This window comes from Electrona antarctica, assembly GCF_951216825.1.
Source record: "Electrona antarctica genome assembly, chromosome: 11".
Lineage (NCBI taxonomy): Eukaryota > Metazoa > Chordata > Actinopteri > Myctophiformes > Myctophidae > Electrona > Electrona antarctica.
The window spans coordinates 36,870,709-36,883,216 of NC_136792.1; the positions used below are offsets into that span (position 1 = coordinate 36,870,709).

General features: G+C 43.7%; 2 protein-coding genes across 2 annotated transcripts in view; both read right to left on the reverse strand.

Annotated features, from left to right (window-relative positions):
- The window catches only part of grm5b (glutamate receptor, metabotropic 5b), a gene marked incomplete at both ends in the record, with an annotated part of 110,255 nt that extends 105,984 nt beyond the window's left edge, over window positions 1-4,271 (reverse strand). The window contains 3 exon segments of the mRNA XM_079513837.1: window positions 2,444-2,640; window positions 2,903-3,146; window positions 4,119-4,271. Coding sequence (XP_079369963.1) covers window positions 2,444-2,640; window positions 2,903-3,146; window positions 4,119-4,271 — 594 coding nt within the window.
- Window positions 4,272-4,669: 398 nt separating this feature from the next.
- LOC306932136 (uncharacterized protein) overlaps window positions 4,670-12,508 on the reverse strand; it is a gene marked incomplete at both ends in the record, with an annotated part of 17,924 nt that continues 10,085 nt past the window's right edge. The window contains one exon of the mRNA XM_079513838.1: window positions 4,670-4,744. Coding sequence (XP_079369964.1) covers window positions 4,670-4,744 — 75 coding nt within the window. The remainder of the gene's footprint in view (window positions 4,745-12,508) is intronic.

The window sequence follows — 12,508 nt, forward strand, 5'->3', positions numbered from 1 at the left end:
AGCATGAGTAAACCCCCACGCAGCTGGGGTTTAACACTCGTTAGCACTTAACGCATTTTGCCCATTCATTGGAATTCATCAAAATCACTTTATGGATATTATCTCAAGTTTTCCTCGTGACAGCAGGGGAAAAGATTTGCATATTGCTGTAAAGTAATGGCATAAATGTAAGTTGATATATTGTTTTAATTTTATTTATTGTATTGTTTGTATTGTATTGTATTTTTTCTGTATATATTTGTATTGTACTATATTGTATTTACTTTTTGTCTTGTTTTTGTTTCATTTGTTGTCTATTTGTATGTCTAATTCTTTTTTTTCCTCTTTTTTCTTTTTTGTCCATCTCCTATTTTTCTATGTAAAATCTGAAAAAAGGAATAAACATAGAGCACCGAAGTCTGACGTCACTTTCAGTAGAGGGCGTCAATACACAGGTTCATGTATTTTTTTATTTGCATAGTAATCTCCATAGGGGGATTTTAGGTCACTTCATATAAGAACTGTGTTTGAAAAATAAACCGACCACCCCGGCCTTTCTGTCAGGGGAGTGGCTGTGCGTCGTTAATGATGTCCATTCATATTTGATACAGCCAGTTTCTGGAGAAAATGGAATTAATGTGGCCGCAAAAGCCTTGAAACTACATATGAAGGCAATGTCGCTGCTAATATACGTCACGTCCAGCTGTCAACACATTGCGTTCCTGAGATTCCTTGTTGACGTAAGCTCAGCTGATGGTGACTCGACTCGTACTAACCAAGAAACATTAAGTATGTTTGAGAAGCAGTGCTGTACCTCATACATGGGCAACTGGTAGCCCGGGAGCCACTTGCAGCCCACTAAGCATCACTTAATGCGGCCAGCAGGTTAATATCAGACATTAAAGTCACATTCCCACCTAATACTTCGGTAGACTCGATGCAAATGGGAGGAGAATTGGGACTTCTTGCATATTTAATTTGCTGCGGTTTGCCTTCACACTGTCATCCGCAGCTATTGGAAACGCAGCAGGGGGGACCTTTATCAATGTGTTCCATTCATAAACTATAGCCTACACAGTGAAATCTATGGTGATCAAAATTTCAAATTATACTCATAACGTGCATGTGTCGTGCCGTCTGGGACTGGACCCACCCCTCTCTCTCTCTCTCTCTCTCTCTTTCTATACGCACGCAGCCACGCACTGTTCTTTTGGGCATGGAAGGAACAGCGCTGAGCGCACTGATATAACAGACAGCAGAGCAAAATGTTTACACGTTTATCGAGATGAAAGTCCCTACTCCCCAGTCCCCACACAGTGACAGCACTCCATGTTTACGACACGCACAGACAGACAGACAGAATATTCTGTAGTGTAGGCTATAATACACTGCAGTGTTTTTATGTGTTTCCTTAAGCAATTGATTAATGTAGCCTACTCGTCCTAATTTCGATCAGGGCTTCAGTCTCCTCATTCGACCACGTCTATCCACGGTAACGGGACATCTTTGCGCTGCGTAAAATATGCCTTATCCGTCTCCAACTGTGTTCAGCTCCTCACCCGCCACATTGTTTACTTCATTTCCTTTATTTACTGCGGATTGCATTCACACCTGCACCGAATCGTAATCAAGTGCGATTGGAAGCGAAGCGAAACCCCCGTTTTTGCTCGGAGTAGAATGCGGTTCTTTGATACGCATTAGGATTCGAATGAGCCTTCACACCTGCCAAACGAAGTGCACTTTCTGACAATGCGCAGCAGGATTCGTTTTAATCGCAGCAAAGCTTTCTGGTGTGAATGTCACCTTAATACTGATATATTATTGATTGCGACTACAGGTCGCACGCATTTACTATGAAATTGTGTATTTCCTGTCAGTGTGTTAATTGTTTGGTTGGTTGGTCACCCCAGGACATCATCAGGGATGGAGATCCCTGATGTCATCAATATTAAACCCATATACAGTATGGAGATCCCTGATGTCATCAATATTAAACCCATATACAGTATGGAGATCCCTGATGTTATCAATATTAAACCCATATATAGTATGGAGATCCCTGATGTCATCAATATTAAACCCATATTATTATTATTAAAAAGAATCTTTAAAAAAATAAATAAAAAAGGTTTGTTCTTTGTGCTATGTCAACTGTGTGTTCTGCATACATGGCTGCTGGGTCGCAAGACAAATTTCAGTTTGAACTGACAATAAAGTACTATATCATATCATAATGATGCATATGAGAGGAGTTTGGGATAGCAGCAGCTATATTGCCATGAAAACCGATACAAATCCCACATGCAGCATGCAACAACAACAGCAACAACAACAACAGCAGCAGCAGCAGCATTTCACCTTTCCCAAAACATGATTGATACAGTATATGCCATGTGGCCCTCTGGAGCAACTGTGGAACTATAGTGGCCCTCTCCATCTTCAAAGTTGCCCATCCCTGCTGTACCTTGTCACTGAGGTCCATGCTGGTGGCAGAGTAGGCGATCTGCGGTATGTTGAAGAGCTGCAGGAGGTTCTGCACCTGGATGGCCACGGAGCTGGACCCGGGTCCGATCAGGCCCACGATGGGCTTCTTCCCCTGCATGGGTGTCGCCAAGGGGTCCGCGCACCTCATCGCTCCTCCGCCACCGCCTCCCCCTGGGCCTGTCACCGTCATGAAATGATTATACTTGACGATTCATTGTCAAACTAAATAATTGTAATTAATAATTTAATTACAAGCAAGTTGTGCATTGTGAGCTTGTAGAACTGCTGATTTTCAAAATATTTTTTACAATTGAAAACTTGAAATGACATTCTGCACAATGAGTACTTTCTACTGGTCCTTAAGTACTTGTAACTGTATTTCTATATTGCAGTATTGATACTTTTATTAAAAAGTATTTTATCCACCACTGAGCCATACCTCCTCCTCCTCCCCCCGCCTCGGCCTCGGCCTCGTCGAACGAGACCAGGGAGTCGCGTATGAACTCGATGCTCTGCTCCAGCGCCACGGCCGAGTGCCAGCAGGAGTCTCGGATCTCGCAGCCCAGCGTGATGTTGGGCAGGATGCGCGGGTCGGCGTTGATGCGGTCCAGTGTGTACATCATGGCCTCCACGCGCTGGATGCCATACTGCTCGCGCACCGAGCCGCACTTGCGCTCGTGGACCTGCATAAGCGCAAAAGAGGGGAAAAATGATGAGATTCAATGATGAGAATCTCAATGATGAGATTCTCGTCACGATGTCTATTCAGTAGTTTTACGATACATGGCGCTCTTTGTGAACCTGTGAGTCACCATTTGACATTGAAACCAGGAAATCACGTGATAAAAAAAAAAAACAGCTCCCATCCACTTCTTTGTTCCTGTAGCATTCTACTTCCGCGTCCGCCAATATGGCATTTTCTGCGGGCCATAACAAAAGAAAAACGCTACAGTCTCTGTGATGGATCATAGTGGAGATAAATATTCTGTGACTACTTAATGGTTAATGATGGTTGTCTAATTGTGCTGAGCAGGGAGAAATAATGTAGCATAGCCTGAACACCAAGATGACATATTATATCCACACTTATATTCTCATAATAAAATATTGGTTCAAACTATTTGTGAGTAATCTGACTGAATTTAAAATATGGCTGCATGTCCCAAGAAGTCAAACGTTTGACTGGAAGGGGGAGGGCTGAAAGCACATGTTGACTATAGGGGGCATATGAGTTACCATTGTATCCCTATGGGGACATTGACAGGAACGGCACTGAGTCGGCTGAAGTGGAATTCGCAACATTGAGCACATGCAGTGGTGCCTCTCGTGGCTCAAGTGCACTTTAGACATTTAGACGTGCCTCCGTCATTTCAACTGTTTTAGCGGGTTTGAGAATGGCACTAATGTATTCCTGCAGGTACGGAAGTGGGAAGGCACCGTTTGACTGGAATACCCCTTCCAGTCACCATTGGGTTATACAACATTTATTCCTCACATCCTACTGTAGTTCTGGGGACATTAGGACCCGCAACTACAATCACACACACACACACACACACACACACACACACACACACACACACACACACACACACACACACACACACACACACACACACACACACACACACACACACACACACACACACACACACCTTGTCTGCAGGAGGCTGGTGATGGACGGAGAACAGTGCCCCGATGATGATGTCACCAGGGATGTGCGCTACGACCCGCCGCTCAGACTGGGCGGAGGCAGCCGTTGTACGCCCTGCCCACAGGGGCAGGGCCAGCATCAACCACCATAGCATGTTATTGGTGCGTTTTTCTTTTTTCTTTTTTTTCTTCTTTTTGTTTTTTGCAAAAACACGACAGGGACGTTGGCAATAGTTAATATTGTAATTCACTAGCCAGAGAACAGCTCTTAGTGATGCTGTCGTTTGCCATAGCGACCTACGTTTTTGTTTGTTGGTTTATTTGTTTGTTTTGTTTGTTTGTTTGTTTGTTTGTTTGTTTGTTCAACACTGACATTTTTCCAAATTTTCTTGATTTACATTTTTGGAGAATTTTTGAACAAGCAGATAGTTTCTTCATCACAGTCCACAAGTGGATTGTCACTGAAACTGGAAGAAATTACATCACAGAACAGGAAATGACATTGTTCCAGCGTGGCGGCCCGGAGCGTTCATCTGAGCTCCTCGCTTTGCTCTCATTGGCTGAAAGACTTCCCACCAGCAAAGTTGGTCTCCATGGTAACAGGTGAAGGACATGTGGGTCTTACAACCTGTGAGCAGAGAAGAGAAAATAAGAGAATTAGAACAGTGATTTTTTATTTTTAAGGAAAGTGTTTGCAAGTACTATGTGTAGGCTACTATGTAATAATTTTCATTTTCCATTTTTTAATAATTTGGGGAGCCCCCAAAATAATTTGGCGACCCCCTTAGGGGTCGCGACCCACGGGTTGAGAACCCCTGCTCTACGTCACCCCTCTCTCTCTCTCTCTCTCTCTCTCTCTCTCTCTCTCTCTCGCTCTCATTCACGGACAAAAAACAACTACACGGAAACAACATGGCCAGTGGCCAAAGCGCAAAGACACATCGCTGTCTGCCTTCGTTCAAATTGTACGGTTTGTGTGTGTGCATGTGTGTCTCACTCGGACACGTGATATTCACAGAGAAACAACAACAACACGGACGTGAGCACAAGCTAGTTGCAACACATTGCACCTGAAAGTGCCCCAACATTGTGTGTCTGTGTGTGTGTGCTTGCGTGTGGCAACTGTCATGCGTGCGTGCGTGAGTGCGTGCGTGCGTGCGTGCGTGCGTGCGTGTCCCTTATTTCTTCTGTAGATGCATTTCCTTTAAGAGTTGAAGTGGGCAATCAAACATCTGGAACATATGCTCACTTATGCTGTCCCTCTGAACAAATAAGCTGCTTTCACCATGAGGTGAAGCTAAATCAATATATGACAAGCTGGAGTGAGCCAAGAGACCAAGTCAATGTTTAATTTGGAGTGAGATTTAGGGATATTAGAGCCAGACCGATATATCCATCTGGACGATACACTGCTAGCTTCAATCATGCAGCCATGGTTGTATGAGAGAGAGAGTATGCGCATGCTTAAAGTGAATGGCACATCGAGTGGCAAATCGAGTGGCAAAGCAACAGGCAAAGTGAGTTTAACATTGTTTAATGTTGTTTAATGCAATCAGATATGACTTTTCTGTGTGGATGTATGGGCTGTCAAGGCCAGAAAGTAGTTTTTGCCACTCAGTAGGCGTTCCTGCATAACTTCCTGGTTTGATGATGATGTCACGCGCATACCCTCTATAGGCTACTTCATTAATATTATTTTATTTTTTGAGGGGTGTTTTTGCTCTACTTACCCCTTCTTACCCCTCCCCACATTTGTCACCGCTGTTGTGTTCTACTGACTCACCTGCCAGTGAGGAGCCCCCACCGGGAGGACGTAGTCTAGAGCCTGCGTCCTACTCCTCCCGCCCAACACTCCCTGTTGTGTGTCTCCCCCCAGCCCATATGAGTAGCTGCAGTGGCAAATATCCCCCTCCCCGCTCAGCTTCCCTCCCCTGAACACGGGCCAATTGTGTCCCTATATGCTCAACAAAGCCAGATGCACCACAATTGATTTCGAACCCACAGCATTTGAGCTACTTTTGCTATTTAGAATTTGGATCCTGAAAAGTAACAGTTTTGGACATGATGTTTCCAGTTCCACCCGGCAGAGACGATTTAAATTGTCATTTGGAAATGTGTGGACTGCAATTATGAAAGCAAATACCCTTTAAAATGTAAAGGACTGGTTTTTAATAGTATGCCATTTCATCTTGTTCCTGCATGCAGTCAGAATCAAGACTAATAGTGTATTCTTTTACTCAATATTTTCCCCATTGTTCCATGATGTCCCACGATCAGATTAATGAATTCATTAATGAAGACTTGTCGGGGAGCTGTTCAGCGTGCGTCACAGTTCAACCACAGCTGTGTGCCTTTTTCAAAGTAGTCCTTAACCTGTCCTATAAAGCCGTCACCTGCTGCTGCACTCTACAATTTACAATGTACTATTTAGCCGTTTAGGCAGACGTTCTCATCCAACGTGATCCCCATACCAGGCCAAGGACCTAGGCCTAGCAGAGAGGGAGCTGAAGCAGGGACCCAACATAATTGTTGCAGATTAAACGTTTCATAGATAGCTTCATCATAGACTTGTTTGACAGCATTATTGCCAATCATCAGTGTTGTGTAAATTGCTTGTTTATATACACATTAACCTTTCTGTTTATATGTTGTACGTTTAAGTGTATTTTAACGAAGACATTTATCTGCTCTGTACTTGGTCTGCTCTTTTCCCCCTGTACACCAAAACTCTTCTCAGAAAATATTGCAGATCCACAAGCAGCGCGACACGTTGTGAGTTTGCAGATCTGCAAACTCACTAAGTCTGCTAATTATTCGGCGAATGATCCCCCACGGGATGCTATAGAGGGTATGCGTGTGACATCATCATCAAACCAGGAAGTTATGCAGGAATGCCTACTGAGTGGCTAAAAACTACTTTCTGGCCTTGACAGCCCATACATACAAACAGAAAAGTCATATCTAATTGCATTAAACGACATTAAACAATGTTAAACTCACTTTGCCTGTCACTTTGCCACTCGATTTGCCACTCGATTTTTCATTCACTTTATGCATGCGCATACCCTCTATAGGGTTCAAGAGGTTCATGTAAAAACGTCCTGTCACACAGCCCCCCCTGTAGAAACCCTGATGGTTCCGGACCCCCTGTTGAAGACCCATGGAGTATGTGTATCTACACATGAATCTTAGAAAGGACCACTTCACCACTTTTCAACCTATCTTCATATAATAGGTCCTCACTAATAATCATGATAAAATACCACAATATTTTTCTACTTGGTCTGTGTCTCATGGGAGGGCTGTGGGCAGTTCAGAAACCCGTCCACCAGTGACATCATCGATGGGGAATCCAAGCTAATAGAAACTGCAGGCTTTCTAGCCCTGAAATGTTGCAATGCGAAAATGGAAGCCAGAGTTCACATGATAATACAAATCTAAACATTTTGGTAAAACAAAATCTTGTTTAAAAAAAAATCTGCCTAACGATGATGTCACTGGTGGACGGGTTTCTTAACTGCCCACAGCTCTCCTATATGAGACACAGACTGAGTAGAAACAAATTGCGCCATTTTATCATGATTATTAGTGGAGACCTATTATATGAAGATAGGTTGAAAAGTGGTGAAGTGGTTATAGTCATATAGCCATTATAGTCACAGCAGTAGAACAACCTAGTGCCACCATAGAGAATTAAAAGGATAGAGACTGAACCGGAGTGATAGGACAACATTTGGTGTCCAAAATGCGAAATAAGTGCAAACGAGCGCGCAATGTTAAAGCCCAGATGCACAGGGTTTCCTTGTCATAACTCCACGGGTCCGCCTTCAGTCCCCGCTCTTACCACTAGGGTCGAGCGCCTCAACGTTGGAGAGCCTCGCTGGGGGCTTGAGTGCCACAAAGAAAGCATGATGCCTCACAGTAGGTAAACATCACACCCAGCATCTGTCCAAACATATTATGTATATTTATTAGCATATTTAGCCTACGATATCAGCATCAGTTAAATAAATGGATACAAACTAAAACTATGCGTGTGCTACAGAGCTCTTATGGCAGGTGTAGGTGGACATAGAGGGCTTTTCAAGCAGGAACACTTCAGAACGGGGATAGAGGTGAACTATAACTGATTGTTAACGCACTTTTCGAAATGCACTCCAATGATGTGCACACAATGTGGTACACACCCAGATGTACAGAGTGAAGTGACCATTTTGTTTCCTGTAATGGTTTGCACCATCTCAGAGTTACAAAGGGGTCGACACGGCGGTCATTTCTAGAACAGCCTCATTCATTCTCTGTCGGGTGGAAACCTCATACTGTACATCCAAAACTGTTACTTTTCAGGATTAAGAATATTTTTTTAGCAAAAGTAGCAGATCAACAAGTTATAGGTCTGCTACTTTTGATGCTTTTGTGTGACGCTGTAGTAATGTAGTATGATCATCGATCAAGTAGGGCGTTCATTTAGGGGGAAAAACAAAAACACAAAAAGTTAAAATATGTATACGTGGTTACTGCCTGACAGCAACGATATATTTTAAAGCGCTTCTACATTCATCGAAAAAGTAATGAACGGAATAATCGCTATAGAAAACAGCTTGATAATTGCAGCCCTATATGTCTTGTGGGTGAATGTGATAGTGTGTTTAGCCTCAGCGCTGTGATGTAAATATGTACAGTGCTGCTATACACAGCCAGGGAGCAAATAGAATTGACCCTGAGCAGCAGGGGAGCCGTGGTCGGTCGAAGCAGAGGCGGCTGGAGCCTGTGTGTGTGTGTGTGTGTGTGTGTGCGTGCGTGCGTGCGTGCGTGCGTGCGTGCGTGCGTGCGTGCGTGCGTGCGTGCGTGCGTGCCGTTCTACATACAGTCATACTGTGTGCACACACACACACACAGTATGACTGTATGCAGAACGGCAGGGCAGCAAGGACAGGGCAGAGATAATCAACAGTTCTCTCTCCCTCGCTCATCAATAGCACTTCTTAAAGTATAGAACAAATCTACTGTAGGATGTGCTTGCTTGCTCTCGCCTCTCTCTCTCTCTCTCTCTCTCTCTCGCACGCACGCGCGCGCGCGCACGCACGCACGCACGCACGCACGCACGCACGCACGCACGCACGCACGCACACACACACACACACACACACACACACACACACACACACACACACACACACACACACGCACACACACGCGCACACACACACACACACACACACACACACACACACACACACACACACACACATCACACATCACAAAAGTCTACAAACAGACAGGCAGGCACTGAAGAGTGAGAAGAATGACAGGGACCCTCTGCAGTTACCAAGTCAAACAATCAGTATCTCCTTAATGTGTCAATGTTCGCTCTCTCTCTCTCACTGTTTCACACTGGCAGATACAAAGCTATACTCTATACCATTAATTTCCAATGGAAGCCAGCGACATGAAGATATAAAGCTACAGGCTGCCATACATTTCCAAAGGAAGCCACTAAGCCAGTGACATGAAGATACAGTATAAAGCTGCAGGCTGCCACTTTGTCAATGGAAGCCATCGACATGAATATGCTAAAATAAGATGCTACAACATCTACAAAGCTACAATAATCCAAGTTGAGCTGGCTTCAACTGTAGCTACAAAGCTACAACACCACTAGCCCTGGCCCACATTTTCTACAACATGCACCTCCAGGTGTTATTTAACCACTTACACTATCATTTTATATTCTCTTCACACAATTATAGATCGGCTATTTTCAATAAACTCTTGTGCGGGAGTCCCCATGGCGCAAAGAATTTTCAGGTGGGGGTCCCTGGCCAAAAAAAGCCAAATTGTGTCACATGAGGACCAGCAGAACCACACATGCAGGCAGGCTTATCAAATCCAATGAAGATGTATCGAACAAACAAGAACTTACTATGCATAACAGCAGAGAACACACTGTAGCATCGACTGCCAAGTGGCAAGGGAACACTTAATGATCGGCTACAGCTAAACAACAAGACACAGTTACACACATGTTCTAATCACAGGACTGGTGAGACAAGACCAGGTAACAGTAACAATAACAGTAACAACATGGGCGGCGTTGGCTCAGGGGTATAGAGTAGCTGGATGGTAACCGCAAGGTTGCCTGTTCGAACCCGGGCTCCCCCAGAGTTAGTGTCGAAGTGTCCTTGAGCAAGACACTGAACCTCAAATTGCTCCCGATGTGCTGGCTAGTGCCTTGCATGGTTTCTTCTGCCATCGGTGTATGAATGTGTGTGTGTGTGTGTGTGAATGGGTGAATTGGTGCACAATCTATGTAAAGCGCCTTGGATAAAGGCGCTATATAAATGCACCATTTACCATTTACCAACAACAAACTTGGACCTCCTCTCTGTCCCTAAGGCAGTCAAGCGAACCTTTGGGGACAGAGCGTTCAGTGTGGCAGCCCCCACCCTGTGGAACTCTCTTCCAATAGAGATTCGCCATGCTCCATGCATGACTCTTTTAAGGCTGCCTTGAAAAGACACTTATTCTCTCAGGCTTATGGCATATCATTTTTGATTGATGTTGGTACATTTTGTAAAGTGTCCTTGGGTTCATGAAAGGCGCTATATAAATTCAAGCTATTATTATTATTATTATTATTAAGTAGAACAGGAAACACTAGGACGACACGACATAATACAAGTACACAACAGACATGTCATGAGAAAATAAAGTCCTGGCTTGACAGAAAAGCTCACACATGAACGCTATAGCGCTATAGAATGAAAATCCAAAGTAACTACTACTTATTGTAGTGGAGTAAATGTACAATATTTCCCTTTGAGATGTAGTGGAAGAAAAGTAAAAGTATTGAAATTGGAATACAACTTTATTATTTATTTGTTGCTGTTGTTTTTCGATTTCATGAACCTGCACAACTACCGTATATAAATTAGTTATCTGATTATGAAAAATGTACCAGAAATTGAATAGGCCTACTACAGGTTTATCATCTTATCCCCAGTCAAATCCTCTGATTCTGAATCTGATTAAGTTTGATTTATTACAAGGAATTGTTATATTAATAGCAGTAGTGTATATTAACAAGTGGTCGCCTATACAAATACCCACCCGCGTATTTATAAATGGACAGTGTTTCTCAAGCCCCTGCAACAACTCCTGTTGTTTGTTTTGTGATAGCAGATATAAGTGCTATATATGTTCTATATATGTTTTGTGATAGCAGATATAAGTGCTATATATGTTCTATATATGTTTTGTGATAGCAGATATAAGTGCTATATGTTTTGTGATAGCAGATATAAGTGCTATATATGTTGTTTTGTGATAGCAGATATAAGTGCTATATATGTTCTATATATGTGCTATTATGTGATAGCAGCACATCAAGACAACCATGCGTTCTATTGGTGTGGCCCGGTAGGCTGTCATCTGAAATGGTGTGCGCGCGTGCAGTGCGTGCGTAGCCTATAGCCGATTATGCTGACATGTCACGTTGCATAATAATTTTAGCAGCCTATAGGACCGGGAGCTGTCCGGGGTCCTGAAACCAATGATCTACCATAAAGCGCTGGTTGACAGCCTTGTTAATGCATGCGGCTGGGGTTGTAATTTGTCCCACAGGATTCGGAATGACTATAGTGTTGTCCCTTGATTAAAGATCGATACATAATTGAGAATTGCCGTCTGTGACTGTCAACGTAAAAACTAAAAAAAAAACTAAAGTTGTTTAGGCTGCATCCTACATCACCGACCGGCCGGCCAGCATAGCCTAATGGGTGCTGCAAGCGGGGCTCGCTTGTTAAAGTCATCCACCACACCGCGCGAACTGTCCCCTCCCCAAAAAAACAAACGGCGGCAACAACCACATCTGGGGCTGAAATGCAAACCTCCCTTTAACGATTAGCCTACTATACCCGCAATGGAAGATAATCCACAATGCGCTGAAACAAACCCGATAACCTGGGTGAACAAGCATGACAGAAACAGGGAGTGAAATGACAGTAGCTATATAGGAATGCGGTGCATGCTGTTTCATTTTTATTTTATTTTTGTAATCTTCGGTCCGTTGCTCTATACCCTACTGTATGTGGGTTGGATTATATATGGATTTGCCAAATAAGACCTTACCTCAATTATATCGATCTTGTGAGACGGTCCCGTTTGATAAACGTTATTGGTGAACGAAATTAGCTAGACTGGTTTGGTCCCACAGTCAAGGAACCGTCCGCTTAGCTCGTATACAGTCACACACACACACACACACACACACAGACACACACACACACACACACACACACACACACACACACACACACACACACACACACACACACGCACACACACACACGCACGCACGCACGCACACACACGCACGCACGCACACACGCAC